Source organism: Rhinopithecus bieti, unplaced genomic scaffold (genome assembly GCF_001698545.2).
Source record: "Rhinopithecus bieti isolate Rb0 unplaced genomic scaffold, ASM169854v2 scaffold_52032, whole genome shotgun sequence".
NCBI classification, from domain to species: Eukaryota; Metazoa; Chordata; class Mammalia; order Primates; family Cercopithecidae; genus Rhinopithecus; species Rhinopithecus bieti.
The window spans coordinates 1942529-1958035 of NW_016821592.1; the positions used below are offsets into that span (position 1 = coordinate 1942529).

At 38.2% G+C, this 15507-nt stretch overlaps 2 protein-coding genes across 5 annotated transcripts in view; one reads left to right on the forward strand and one right to left on the reverse strand.

Annotated features, from left to right (window-relative positions):
* CEBPZ (CCAAT enhancer binding protein zeta) overlaps positions 1-10863 on the forward strand; it is a 28812-nt gene extending 17949 nt beyond the window's left edge. Inside the window, exons 11-16 of the mRNA XM_017860414.1 lie at positions 155-212; positions 503-699; positions 1458-1541; positions 9471-9529; positions 9611-9692; positions 10573-10863. Of these exons, the coding sequence (XP_017715903.1) occupies positions 155-212; positions 503-699; positions 1458-1541; positions 9471-9529; positions 9611-9692; positions 10573-10673 (581 nt within the window). The 3' untranslated portion in view covers positions 10674-10863. The remainder of the gene's footprint in view (positions 1-154; positions 213-502; positions 700-1457; positions 1542-9470; positions 9530-9610; positions 9693-10572) is intronic.
* Positions 10297-15507, reverse strand: part of CEBPZOS (CEBPZ opposite strand) — a 6733-nt gene continuing 1522 nt past the window's right edge. For 2 of the 4 annotated variants that reach the window (XM_017860420.1, XM_017860422.1), the window contains exons 2-5: positions 12657-12772; positions 11374-11418; positions 10746-10829; positions 10297-10613 (exon numbers count right to left, since the gene is read on the reverse strand). In XM_017860420.1, the coding sequence (XP_017715909.1) occupies positions 10585-10613; positions 10746-10829; positions 11374-11418; positions 12657-12771 (273 nt within the window). In that variant the 5' untranslated portion in view covers position 12772 and the 3' untranslated portion in view covers positions 10297-10584. Of the gene's footprint in view, positions 10614-10745; positions 10830-11373; positions 11419-12656; positions 12773-13820; positions 14005-14184; positions 14341-15507 lie in introns of those variants that run through there. The other 2 variants (XM_017860423.1, XM_017860421.1) reach the window with 2 other exon arrangements.

Genomic DNA, 15507 nt, shown 5'->3' on the forward strand with positions numbered 1-15507 from the left:
AGACATACTAGCAACAGTCACATTTTTATTGTTTTGGTGTTTACTTGTCATAAACAGCAGAATCATGACTGCTAGAATAATTTATTCAGATACAAGATGTATGTCAAGCTTGTCATTCTTTGTTGTATCTCACAATGTCTATATTCTCTGGCAGACACATTTGAAGATGATAACTGTTTCAGCTCTGGAAAGGATGATATGGATTTTGCTGGGTAACATACTTCTATCTTTTCCTTCCTATTTTTCTAGCATTTCCCAAATTGTCCCTCAGAACAGTAGACCACAGAACTATATGACATAAAGGGGAAATGTATTCAAGTTTGGAAAGTGGATACAGTACTTTCATCTTTGACCTTTATAAAGCATTTTATTACTTACTCTAAGCAGTCTGCAAAGCTTTCTCCTTCTAAGTCATTTAATAGCCTACTGCCCTAGTAGTCAACAAAACACTACTTTAGAAAATACTGCCTCCTTTTGTATTACAAATTGTGTTTTTTTCCAGTAACGTGAAAAAGAGAACAAAAGGAGCTAAGGATAACACATTAGATGAAGATTCAGAAGGTAGTGATGGTGAACTTGGTAACCTGGATGACGATGAAGTTTCTTTAGGAAGTATGGATGATGAAGAATTTGCTGAAATTGATGAAGATGGAGGAACATTCATGGATGTGTTAGATGATGAAAGTGAAAGCGTTCCAGGTAAGCATTTTTTAAAATAAGACATAAACTGTATCTTCCTCACTTCCTCAGCCTTAAGTTATTCTGCTAAAGGTTTTTAATATAGCCCTATGTTCAAATTAATATTCATGTCAGCCAGAAACTTAAGTGGGACCTTTTCCCTTCTTATTTGGAGCTGAAGGGTTTTTATTGTGTGTTGTATGTGTTTTCTTTTAAGCAGCTTTTTGAGTTTTGGACTTTTACTTTAACCAGCAGCTAGCTTCTCTGTACAATACATGTTGAGCTGAAATGCTGCCATTTTTTAATAGTAATTAGCAGTCTATAAAAGTTAATCAGTATTCATCATAGCCCAGCATAGATGAAGGTGAATATTTTATCTTGTTGTAAATTAGCAAGGAACACCCAGAATTGTCTCTGGACTGTTGTCTGACCTTTCTGTCCTTTCACATACCTCCAGCATGCACATGCCTGCCTAACATTCTTCTACTTATTCTGAACCACAACAGAAGTTTCTTGTTTTAAGGGGTTTTGTATTGTTTGGTCTTATTAATGAAGCTATTTAGAAAATTTTGTACTTGCACAAAATATTATAACTATGCCAATTCTTAGAGTCTTGCTCTCAGTCTGTCCTCAAGACTATGCTAGTGGAATTATGAAACCCACATGGAATAGCAGTACAATGCCTTACGTTAGAATAAAGATTTTAGCATATCTTGGAATAATATTTTCCAGTCCTATTGTTTTTCAGTTGCTTAATAGCGAATTTTTTCATGTAACAGAACTTGAAGTTCACTCCAAAGTCAATACTAAGAGAAGCAAGAGAAAAGGTACAAATGATTTTGACTTTGCTGGCTCATTTCAAGGTAAGAAAATGCATTCAGTATCTTTTAAAAGCAGTATCCATGTGAAAGGTGTCATTATCATTTTGGGAAATTAACTCTCCTAAATTTGGTTAATAAAATCCAGGGGTGGGTGGGGGTTGTTTTTAAGAAAGGTGTTAAGTGGAAATTATTTTCCACATTTTGAATTGTTTCTTGCATTCAAATATCTCTAGATCATCTTTTCATTAATTTTTTTAAATTTTTTATCATTATTTCCATTGTTTTGGGGAAACAGGTAGGGTGTTTGGTTACATGGATAAGTTCTTTAGTGGCGATTTCTGAGATTTTGGTGCACCCATCACCCAAGCAGTACACTGCACCCAATGTGTACTCTTATCGCCTACTACCTCCCACTCTTCCCCCCAAGTCTCCAGAGTCCATTATGTCATTCTTAAGCCTTTGCATCGTCATTGCTTAGCTCCCATTTATAACTGAGAACATAGAATGTTTGGTTTTCCATTCCTGAATTACTTCGCTTAGAATAATGGTCTCCAGCTCTATTCAGGTTGCTACAAATGCCATTATTTCTCTCCTTTTCATGGATGAGTAGCATTCCATGGTATATGTATAGCACATTTTCTTTATCCACTCATTAGTTGATGGGCATTTAGGTTGGTTCCATATTTTTGCAATTGCAGATTGTGCTGCTATAAATGTGCATGTGTGTCTTTTTTATATAATGACTTATTTTCCTCTGGGTAGATACTCAGTGGTGGGATTGCTAGATCAAATGATAGTTCTACTTTCAGTTCTTTAAAGACTCTGCATACTGTTTACCATAGTGGTTGTACTAGTTTACATTCCCACCAGCAGTGAAAAAGTGTTCCCTTATTACCACATCCACGCCAACATCTGAAATTTTTTTTATTTTTAAATTACAGCCATTCTTGCAGGAGTAAGGTGGTATTGCACTGTGGCTTTGATTTGCATTTCCCTGATAATTTGGGATGTTGAGCATTTCTTCATATGTTTCTTGACCACTTGTGTATTTTTTGAGAATTGTCTGTTCATATCCTTAGCCCACTTTTTGATGGGATTTTTTCTTGCTGACTTTTTTGAGTTCTTGTAGATTCTGGACATTAGTCCTTTCTCGGATGCATAGTTTACAAAGATTTTCTCCCACTCTGTGGGTTGTCTGTTTACTCTGCTGGTTATTTCTTTTGCTGTGCAGAAGCTTTTTAGCTTAATTAAGTCCCATCTATTTGTTTTTGTTGCATTTGCATTTAGGTTCTTGGTCGTGAACTCTGCTTAAGCCAATGTCTAGAAGAGTTTTTCCAATGTTACCTTCTAGAATTTTTATAGTTTCAGGTCTTAGATTTAAGTCTTTGATCCATCTTGAGTTTTCTGCATAAGGTGAGAAATGAGGATCCAGTTTAATTCTCCTACATGTGGCTTGCCAGTTATCCCAGCACCATTGGTTGAATAGGGTGCCCTTTCCCCACTTCATGTTTTTGTTTGCTTTGTCGAAGATCAAATGGTTGTAAGTATTTGGCTTTATTTCTGGGTTCTCTATTCTGTTCCATTGGTCTACGTGCCTGTTTTTATACAAGTACCATGCAATTTTGGTAACAATAACCTAGTAGTATAGTTTGAAGTCAGGTAATGAGATGCCTCCAGATTTGTTCTTTTTGTTTAGTCTTGCTTGGCTATGCAGACTCTTAATTTGTTCCATATGAATTTCAGGATTGTTTTTTCTTAGTTCTGTGAAGAATGATGATGGCATTTTGATGGGAATTACATTAAATTTATAGATTGCTTTTGGCGGTATGGTCATTTTTACAATATTGATTCTACCCATCCATGAACATGGGATGTGTTTCCATTTGTGTGTGTCTCTATGGTGTCTTTCAGCAGTGTTTTGTAGTTTTCCTTTTAGAGATCTTTCACCTCCTTGATTAGGTATATTCCTAAGTATTATTATTATTTTTCTTTTGGCAGGTGTTGTAAGGAGGGTTGAGTAATTGATTTGATTCTCAGCTTGGTTGCTGTTGGTGTATAGCAGTGCTACTGATTTGCGTACATTGATTTTGTATCCTGAAACTCTGCTGAATTTATTTATCAGATCTAGGAGCTTTTTGGATGAGTCTTTAGGGTTTTCTAGGTATACTGTCATATCACTGGTGAATAGTGACAGTTTGACTTCGTCTTTACTGATATGAATGAATGCCATTTCTTTTTCTTGTCCAATTGCACTGGCTAGGATTTCCAGTACTGTGTTGAATAGAAGCAGTGAAAGTGGGCATCCTTGTCTTTTTCCAGTTCTCAGGGGGAATGCTTTCAACTTTTCCCTGTTCAGTATAATGTTGGCTATGGGTTTATCATAGATGGCTTTCATTACTTTAAGGTATGTCCCTTCTGTGCCAATTTTGCTTAGGGTTTTAATCATAAAGGGATGCTTGATTTTGTCAAATGCTTTTTCTCCATCTATTGAGATGATCATATGATTTTTGAATTGTTTATGTGGTGTATCACATTTATTGACTTGCATATGTTAAACCAGTCCTGTATCCCTGGCATGAAACCCACTTCATCATGGTATATTATCTTTTTGATATGCTGTTGGATTCGGTTAGCTAGTATTTTGTTGAGGGTTTTTTTGCATCTGTGTCCATCGGGAATATTGGTCTGTAGTTTTCTTATGTCATTTCCTGATTTTGGAATTAGGGTGATAATTGGCTTCATTGAATGATTTAGGGAGGATTCCCTCTTTCCCTATCTTTTGGAATAGTTTCAGTAGGATTGGTACCAATTCTTTGAATGTCTGATAGAATTCAGCTGTGAATCCATCTGGTCCTGGACTTTGTTTTGTTGGCAGTTTTTTTTATTACTGCTTCAATCATGCTACTTGTTATTGGTCCATTCAGAGTTTCTCTTTCTTTCTGGTTTAATCTAGAAGGGTTGTATATTTCCAGGAATTTATCCATTTTATCTCAGTTTTCTAGTTTGTGTGCATAAAGGTGTTCATAGTAGCCTTGAATGATCTTTTGTATTTCTGTGGTATCAGTTGTTGTCTCTCCCATTTCATTTCTAATTGAGCTTATTCGGATCTTCTGTCTTCTTTTTTTGGTTAATCTTGCTAATGGTCTACCAATTTTCTTTATTTTTCCACAGAACCAGCTTTTTGTTTCATCTATCTTTTGTAGTGTTTTTTCAGTTTTGTTTAGTTCTGCTCTGATCTTTATTTCTTTTCTTCCGCTGGGTTTGAGTTTGATTTGTTCTTGTTTCTCTAGTTCCTTGAGGCCTAAGCTTAGATTGTCTGTTTATGCTCTTTCAGACTTTTTGATGTAGACATTTAATGCTGTGAACTTACTAAAAGTAGTGCCACTTTTGCTGTATCCCAGAGGTTTTGATAGGTTGTGTCACTGTTATTCAGTTCAAAAAAATATTTTAATTTCCATCTTCATTTCATTGTTGACTCAAAGATCATTCGAGAGCAGATTATTAAATTTCCATGCATTTGTGTATAGTTTTGAGGGTTCCTTTTGGAGTTAATTTCCAATTGTATTCCACTGTGGTGTGAGAGGGTACTTGATACAATTTCAGTTTTCTTAAGTTTATTGAGACTTGTGGCCCACCATATGGTCTATCCTTGAGAATGCTCCATGTGCTGATGAAAATAATGTATATTCTGCAGTTTTTGGGTAGAATGTTTCGTAGGTATCTGTTAAGTCCATTTGTTCTAGGGTGTTGTTTAAGTCCATTGTTTCTTTGTTGACTCTGTCTTGAAGACCTGTCTAAGGCTGTCAGTGGAGTATTGAAGTCACCCACTATTATTGTGTTGCCATCTATCTAATTTCTTAGGTCTAATAGTAATGGTTTTATAAATTTGGGAGCTCTGGTGGTAGATGCATATATATTTAGAATTATGATATTTCTTGTTGGACTAATCATTTTAGTAGTATGTAATGTCCCTCTTTGTCTTTTTTTAGCTGTTGTTGCTTTAAAGTCTGTTTTGTCTGATACAAGAATAGCTACTCCTGCTTGCTTTTGGTTTCCATTTGCACGGAATATCTTTTCCCACCCCTTTAAGTTTATGTGAGTCATGTGTTAGGTGAGTCTCCTGAACACAGCAGATTCTTGGTTGGTGGTCCAATCTCACATTCTGTATCTTTTAAGAGGAGCATTTAGGCCATTTACATCCAACATTATTATTTGAGATGTGAGGTACTGTTCTATTCATCATGGTAGTTGTTGCTTGAATACTTTGATGTTGTTGTTTTTTCATTGTGTTATTTTATAGGCCCTTTGAGATTTATGTTTTTTTTTTTTTTTTTTTTTGAGACGGAGTCTCGCTCTGTCTCCCGGGCTGGAGTGCAGTGGCCGGATCTCAGCTCACTGCAAGCTCCGCCTCCCGGGTTCACGCCATTCTCCTGCCTCAGCCTCCCGAGTAGCTGGGACTCACAGGCGCCCACCACCTCGCCCGGCTAGTTTTTTGTATTTTTTTAGTAGAGACGGGGTTTCACCGGGTTAGCCAGGATGGTCTCGATCTCCTGACCTCGTGATCCGCCCGTCTCGGCCTCCCAAAGTGCTGGGATTACAGGCTTGAGCCACCGCGCCCGGCCGAGATTTATGTTTTAAGGAGGCTCTATTTTGGTGTACTTCAAGGTTTTGTTTCAAGATTTAGAATTCCTAGGCTGAGTGTAGTGGCTCACACCTGAAGTCCTAGCACTTTGGGAGGCCCAGGCAGGCATCACCTGAAGTCAGGAGATCAAGACCAGCCTGGCCAACATGGCAAAACCCCGTATCTACAAAAAATACAAAAATTAGCTGGGCATGTTGGTAAGCCCCTACAATCCCAGCTGCTCAGAAGGCTGAGGCACAAAAATCACTTGAATCCATTAGGCAGAGGTCGCACTGAGCCAAGATTGCACCACTGCACTCCAGCCTGGATGGCAGAGCAAGATTCCATCTCAAAAAAAAAAAAAAGATTTAGAACTCCTTTCAGCATTTCTTGTAGTGCTGGCTTGGTAGTGGCGAATTCTCAGCATAGATCTCTCCTTCATTTATGAAGCTTAGTTTTGTTGGATACCAAATTCTTAGCTGATAATTATTTTGATTAAGGAGACTAAACACATTGCCACACGCTGTTCTGTCCATCCATGTGGGAGCTGCATGTTAGTCATGTCCCCTTATCCACCATTTTCCTCCTCAGCACAGCAAGTCGACATGTTTGCCTCTTCTATGTTTTGTTCTCTCCAAGGCCCCAGCAGATTGGATGGTGCCCACTCATATTTGAATGCAGATCTTCCTTACCTAGTCCAGAGATTCACATGCTAATCTCTGCTCATTCATTTTTAAACCATTCAATTATAAAAGCCTTGGATTTTTCAGACACCTGTTATCTTTTTCTTTTCTCAACCATTATTCTTTGCCATTTGACCCTTGCAATAATCCATGCTCCTTTATTATGATACGAACTGTTCTTTCTGCTAATATATTCTTTAACATTTTTCAAAGTATATCTTCCAAGATTATGCTTCACAGTGTAACACTTACAAGGTGCTAATGAAAGAAAAAAGTGCTGTATCAGGTAACAGTCTTAAGATTTTTGATAAAAATGTAGAAAGCACTATACATACTTTGCCTCAAGTGCCTCTCTGGCTTCTGCTTACTGCTAAATACTGATGACTAAAATAGATCTGCAAAGTTAAAATAATGTTTTAATAAGTTTCATTTACATATTGGTAGTAGTCTTTCAGAGACTCGTGCCTACAAAATTTTATCAGCTCTTTCAGATACTGCTGTCAATTCCTTAGTCCCCTAAAAACTAGATGATTTAACTGATATATATTTAAATTATAACATGTTATCTTCCAGATTTTGTCTTCCCTTGAGTATCTAAGATCCTGTTTTAATATTAGCATAAGATGAGATATAGGCAGTTTTTCTCAAGACCATCCCTCAGAAAAGAAGTGTTGCTTTACTTCAAGTTCTACTGAGCCTATTATTAAAAGATGCTGGTAAAAGGAATTTGAGGAGAAGAAAAAAAATTTTAATGTTAAAAAAGATGCTCCCTCAGCTTGTTTCAAATAGTAAAGTACTGTTTCAGAAGACATTAGCCTGAAAAGATTTCAGATCTCAATTGATAATAGTTTTGGATGCAGATTAAAGAATACCCAGCAGAACTGATTGAAACAAAAAGAGGCAAGGAATTTTAAACAGATTTATTAATTGATTCAGATGTATTAATTTACTGATTGATCACCCTACATTTGCAAGTGTTAGAGTAGATATCCTTAAGAATAAACATACCTTATGGAAACTTTAATCAGCCTGGGCAACACAAGGAGATGCCATCTCTACAAAAAATCAAAAATGGCTGGGCGTGGTGGCTCACGTCTGTAATCCCAGCACTTTGTGGGGCAAGGCAGGTAGATCACAAGGTCAAGAGATCAAGACCATCCTGGCCAACATGATGAAACCCCATCTCTACTAAAAATACAAAAATTAGCTGGGCATGGTGGCACGCACTTGTAGGCCCAGCTACTTGGGAGGCTGAGGCAGGAGAATCGCTTGAACCCAGGAGGCAGAGGTTACAGTAAGCCGAGATCGTGCCCCTACACTCCAGCCTGGCAACAAAGTGAGACTCTGTCTCAAAAAAAAAAAAAAAAAAAAAAAAAATCAAAAATTAGCCAGGCATGGTGTTGCACACTTGAGGCTGAAGTGGCAGCGAGGGCGGGATAAAAGAAACTAAGGAACCAGCACAGTACAGAAGTGCCTACTCTTTGAGGTCACAGAAGCATCGCTACAGGATGAATAAAACCCAAAAAAAACCTTCCTAATGCATGCAAATGTGTATTATACAGCTATCAAGTAACATCACCCTAATAATAATGAAGATGAAATGCTTTAGAAACTATTTTATCAAAAGTGGCTCTGATACAAAGACTTGTACATGATTATTCATAGCGGCACTATTAATGCCAAAAAGTGGACACAACCTAAATGTCCATTAACTGATAAGTAAAATGTGGTATATCCATACAATGGAATATTATGTAGCCCACAACATGGCATGGAGTACTACAACATGGATGAGCCTCAAAAATGTTATGCTAAATGAAAAAAGCCAGATACAGGAAACCACATGTCCTATGATCCCATTTATATGAAACAGCCAGAAAAGGCAAGTCATAGAAACAAGATAGATTGGAGGTGGGTTGGAGGACTACAAATGGCACCAAGAATCTTTTGAAGTTGATGGAAATGTTCTAAAATCAGACTGTGGTTGTGGCTGAACAAGTCTGTAAATTTACTAAAATGCATTAATACACTTAAATGCGTTAATACACATAACAGCTGAATGTTATGATGTGTATTTAGTAAAGCTGTTTTTAAAATACGGCTCTAGTACTGCTAGAGACATTGATATCAAAGATGCAGAGTTTGAATAATTGTTTCAGGAAAAGAGACTTTTCAGGAAAAGTTCATACTTTCAGTACTACAGGTAAGTGTTTTTTAAAGGAGAACCTCTTTCAGTGTTATAAACAGAACTTCATTTATAGCATAATAAACATACTTTCAATTTCCTTACACTCCAAAGAATAAGACCCCTGAACTAAATTTTATGTTTTGTCTTAAGTATTTCAAAACCCATTCATGTCAAACTGATAATTTTACTATTGCTTGATACTGTGTTATTTCCCTTATGGGTAAACTTCGATCACTGGCCAAATCTGAAAAGCAGGACGACACTCTTGTCACCTGAACAGTTCTATTAGGATGTTGTTAGCTTTTTAAAAATATTATATACTAACTTGATTTAAATGCCAGCTACCTAAGGGTGCTAGAAGATTATTGCAATTGTGTTTTTACCCAAGTATAATTTTTAAAATAAAATCATGTTGCATTGCATTTTTAAAAAATCATTAGATTTATAATTGAATAATGTACACTTACAAATTTTTTTAGGGCCAAGAAAAAAGAAAAGAAACTTCAATGATTCCAGCCTATTTATATCTGCTGAAGAGGTAAGGCTAATGTACTGTTCTACGAGTCCAGCTATTCTACATTATTTTTAGTTTTCTAATAAATTTATCTTTTTGTTTAAGTTTGGCCATCTATTGGATGAAAATATGGGATCCAAGTTTGATAACATTGGCATGAATGCCATGGCTAACAAAGATAATGCAAGTAAGTAACTTAAATTTTTTTACTGATGTTTTAAAAATAGCTTTGGCTTAGAACTTCAGAAGATAGGAAATTTTTTTAATTTAATTTTTTTTTTTTGAGACAGCATCTTACTCCCTCGCCCAGGCTGGAATGCAGTGACATAATCTTGGATCACTGCAACCTCCATCTCCCAGGTTCAAGCAATTCTCCTGCCTCAGCCTCCCAAGTAGCTGGGATTACAGGCATGCACCACCATGCCCAGCTAATTTTGTATTTTAGTAGAGAGGGGGTTTCACCATGTTGGCCAGGCTGGTCTCGAACTCCTGACCTCAAGTGACCCGCCCACCTTGACCTCCCAAAGTGCTGAGATTACTGGCGTGAGCCACCGTACCTGGTTGATAGGTATATTTTTGAAAGACCTTTTCATGGTACTTTACAACCTGGAAGGAATGGCTTTATCTTCTCTCAGGAGAACATATAAGATTAACAAGTATATACAGCAAAAAAAAAAAAAAAACTTGCAGACTACAAAATTACTTTTTTTTTAGGGAAGTGGGCCATTTTATATAGCATGAGTTTGCTAAGTAACTTTACATGTTTATAGACATTTTAATTATTTCTGATATTGATTGTTACTGGTTTTTATTTCACCAGTAAAAGTGCTTGGGGAAAGAAGATCTTTAGAGCATTTGTTTCTTTTCCTTCCTTAGTCATTTCTTTATGAAACATTAATCTTTGACAATAAATATGAGAAGAAAAGCAACAAACAAGCAGTGGGTTTGTATAGTGGGTGGGAAACGGCAGGCCAAGGCAGGCTAGAAGTTCCTGTGACTCAGCAGCATGTTCTGTGGGACCGCCAATTTACAGTGTGGTAGTACACTCATCTTTTCTTCTCCCAAAGGTCTCAAACAGCTTAGATGGGAGGCTGAACGTGATGACTGGCTACACAACAGAGATGTAAAAAGTATCATCAAGAAAAGAAACATTTTAAAAGAGGATTAAAACCACTCAAAAAACTAAAAGCAAAGGAAATGAGAGTTATTAATGTAAATTATAAATTGAAATTCTACTTACATCTAATTTTGCTGTTCAACCATGTTTTTTGATCTAGCTCTCTGATTCCATACATTCCAGACTTCTCAGTGGATTTGTAATAAACTATAAATAAAAATAGCTCTCATTTATAAAGTCATGTGGAAACATTGTTAAAATTAAACATATTGAAAAAAAAAAAAACTTTTTTCCATATTGCTACATAACAAAATGAAAAAGAAGACAGTAGGATTATAGACTTCACATATAAGCCCTGGCGTCTCTGATCATTGTAATGAGCACTATTTCATGTAACTACATGATGTCATCTTGTTCAGTCTTTATCTACTTGACAGAGAAAGAGACAGCTCCAGGAAGTTAGCAAACCTGAGATGAAACTGATCTTTTAAAACCAAACGTTTAAACTGTGGTTTGATTCTATCACCTCATATATGAATGATTCCAGAGTTTACATTCTTAACCACTAGAAGAATTCAGAAACTAGCCCATTACCTAATTTTCTCACTAGTGTAGATGAGAATTTAGTCTCAGAAGAACTAAAATAGATGTGAATAGTATTGTTAGAAATCCCTTGTAAAGAAATTACTACATAATTTATAGGTTACCTGAAGAAGTTGTTTTATACTTATTTTACTTAAGGAAAACATACCTTCCAAGATGAAGGGATATTTCTTGCTCATTGTTTGCCTGAAATCTGATGGAAAAAAGGATGTCTTGAAATTAGATATGAACAGAAATTCATTATTAACACATACAGCCACAATTTAATGCTAGCTTTAGGGTCCATATGATGGGAACCATATAGATTAGAAATTGGTTTTACGGTCCTTCTGGTAATCCAGGAACGATCTCCTTTTGTTTTTGTTTTTTTGAGACAGGATCTCTCTCCCTGTTGCCCAGGCTGTAGTACAGTGGCACAATCAGAGCCCACCACTGCCTAGACCTCCCTGGGTGGGGCTCAAGCGAGCCCCCTACCTCAGCCAAGGTCAGATAGCTGGGACGGGGCTCAAGGGAGCCTCCTGCCTCAACCTCCCGAGTAGCTGGGACTACAGGAACACACCACCATACCCAGTCTTTTTTTTTCCCCCCCCTTAAGATACAGGGTCTTGCTATGTTGCCCAGACAGGGCTCAAGCAGTCCTTCCACCTTGACCTCTCAAAGTGCTAGAATTACAAGTGTGAGCCACCACACCCAGCCATGACCAGTTTTTAAAATTCATCCCAAGCTTTAATTTGCTTTTAAATACTGTTGGGATATTTTCTTTATACCCTTTCTTAAAGTTGAAAAGAAAAGATTTTGTGAGTATCCAGTAGCATTTTGGTACAGCGTTCCAACAAAGTATGCTGAGGAAGACTATGTGACAAGTTTCAAAGATAGCTATCATGCCAGGACTATTCCTTGTTTTAGGGAAAATCACTTCCTAATTTAAAAGTTGAGGGCTCTAATATACAATTTCCCCAAGAAAAATGTTAAAGCACTTTCAGCCATAGCATGTGAAAGTCTTTTAGTGCCCACTGTTGATGCCTAGGAAGAATACTATAGCCTGAGAAAACTGGTTACTCCGAGAAAACAGCAGTAACCAGTTACTTTCTTAGTCTACCAAACAATGAAGTGTAATGGGCAGGCTAAGTTTCCTCCATCTGTGCTTCCAAACTAAGCCTGACCAAGGACACTTGCTCTACCCTCCCCAATAGTAAAACCCATGGAGGTATGAAATTTTTTCCTTAGCCTACAAACAAAATTTTTAAGGGAGAAGTGAGAGTCATCTAGTCTACAATAATGAATACTTTGATTCCTGTTATGCCCATAAAAATGTCTAATATCGAATCTGAAGAACCAATTTCTCCAAAAATGCCATTGCCATTTAACACATAAAATGGATTAGCAAAACTATACCCCTTCAGAAAGCATTAATTTCTGAATTATGATTACCTTGGCTTGTGTGCATCTTGCTAAACAAAAAATATGCTCCAAAAACGCCTACAAGTTCGGCTACCAAAATTCCTTTAAAGATCTTCTTTGCTAGTGGTTCCAAAGTACGGGCCATCCTAAATTTAACAATAACAGATATGTGTAAACCTGAATGAGCATATTTAAACTACTATTATCATTTCTCTAATAACTCAAATTCATTCCCACAATTTGAATGGCTTATCTGTATGGGAATAAGACTCCAATACTATGGTATACTTTTTTGGTTTAGGCAAACATACCTAGTTTTCAAACAAAACATACCTAGTTTTCAAACTCCATGCCTAAGGGGCATGATGAACCAAAGACAAAATTGGATAAAGCACACAGGAAAGATAAAATGCAAGAAAGCATTGTAAAAAACAATTTACAGAACTAAAATTTTTTAACTGTGTAGGAAAACAGAATGGGGAAGATAGGTTAATTTTTTTAGCTGCACTGGGAATTAAGAAATAATCTAAATGGACACAATATGTGAACAGCTCTTTGTAAAGTGCCCTACAAAAGTAAGATTTTTCTGAAGAGGTTCTACATTTTCTAGGGCTGGAGTTCTTCATTTATTAATACAACATATACTAATATGTACTATTATATATACTATATATGTACATTATAGATAGCATATATATACTATACACTGATATATACTAATAATACAACATAAACTGTGCTATAGTTCAGGCATTTGGAGTGCAGTAGCACAATCTCACCTCACTGGGTTCAAACAATTCTCCCACCTCAGCCTCCTGAGCAGCTGGGACCACTAGCATCCCTGGCTATTTTTTTTTATATTTTTAGTAGACACAGGGTCTCACCATGTTGCCCAGGTTGGTCTCAAACCCCTGAGCTCAAGCAATCCGCCCACCTCAGTCTCCCAAAGTGCTGGGATTACAGGCGTGAGCCAGTAATCTGCCCTTTAGCAGACACTCTCGGTAATTTTTATACAAATGGGGGCAGGGGGTGGAAACTGATTGGGTGATGAACCAATAAGAGGCAAAACTACAGACCAGTTAGATCTTGATTGTCTTCCTTTAAAAGCTAATCAAGAAAACAGGTTTGTGTCATTATTCTTTTTCAAATTAAAGTAAAAGATAACAAGATAAGAAAATAGAATATAAGACTTACTGAATAAATTAATGTAAACCCAAGTTTTTAGCCAGACTCCTTATAACCTCAAAGTCCAGAAGAGGAGAACCACTCGTTTTTCATCTCAGATGTTTCTATTGTCCTGTGTGTGCTCCTTTGTCCTCAGTCCCAGCTCGCTGCCATCAGGTGTTCACTCCATTCACTTCCCACCCCTTTTCAATGCCTGAGGGTGGGTGTAATCAAATAACCTTCCTTTTTTTTGTAGGATTATTCTAATATCTTACCAGGTGGCCCTCCCCACCACCCCCCAAATTCCCTCATTTTGATAATGTGATCACCCTGGAGACCAAAAGATTAAAACTTTACTATTCTTATTTAAAATAAATGAAGCAAAGAAACTTACAAAGGAAGGAATTCATATACAACCAAGAGGCAGATGACTGGTGGGAAGGGACAGTTGTTTTGCTCCATTCACTACAATGCTGTACATGACTGACAGAAAATAAGTCATGCTCAATACAGAGGCCTCTCTTGAGGTTATTTTTTATTTTTTTGGAGACACAGTCTCGGTCTGTTGCCCAAGCTGGAGTGCAGTAGCGTGATCTTAGCTCACTGCAACCTCCGCCTTCCAGGTTCAAGTAATTCTCTTGCCTCAGCCTCCCCAGTAGCTGGAAGCTGGGACTCCTGCCACCAGGCCCAGCTAATTTTTTGTATTTTAGTAGAAACAGGGTTTCACCCTGTTGCCCAGGCTGGTCTTGAACTCCTGAGCTCAGGCAATCAGCCAGCCTCAGCCTTCCAAAGTACTAGGATTACAGGCATGGGCCACCGCGCCTATTTTTATTTTTTTGAGACTGGGTCTTGCTGTCTCCCAGGCTGGAGTGCAGTGGTGCGACCTTGGCTCACTGCAACCTCCGTCTCCCGGGTTCCAGTGATTCTCCTGCCTCAGCCTCCCGAGTAGCTGGGATTATAGGCGTGTGCCACCACGTCTGGCTAATTTTTTGTATTTTTAGTAGAGATGAGGTTTCACCAAGTTGACCAATCTATTCTCGAAGTTCTGACCTCAAGTGATCCTCCCGCCTCTGCCTCCCAAAGTGCTGGTATTACAGGCGTGTGCCCCTGCGCCTGGCCTCTTTGGGGGGTTTGTTTGTTTTGAGACGGGGTCTCGCTCTGTCGCCCAGGCTGGAGTGCAGTGGCGCGATCTCGGCTCACTGCAAGCTCCGCCTCCCAGGTTCACGCCATTCTCCTGCCTCAGCCTCCCGAGTAGCTGGGACTACAGGCCCCGCCACCACGCCCGGCTAATTTTTTGTATTTTTTGGTAGAGACGGGGTTTCACCGTGTTGGCCAGGATGATTTCGATCTCCTAACCTCGTGATCCGCCCGCCTAGGCCTCCCAAAGTGCTAGGGGGTTATTTTTGATGTTCCAGGGATGAACAAAGACTGCCTGCAGCCAGTTCCATTATTCAAGGAATATAAGTAAAATTTTGTTTTATGAGAGGGTGATGATAAGAAAGTCCATTTGGGGCCGGGCGCGGTGGCTCACGCCTGTAATCCCAGCACTTTGGGAGGCCAAGGGGGGCGGATCACGAGGTTAGGAGATCGAAATCATCCTGGCCAACACGGTGAAACCCCGTCTCTACCAAAAAATACAAAAAATTAGCCGGGCGTGGTGGCGGGGGCCTGTAGTCCCAGCTACTTGGGAGGCTGAGGCAGGAGAATGGCGTGAACC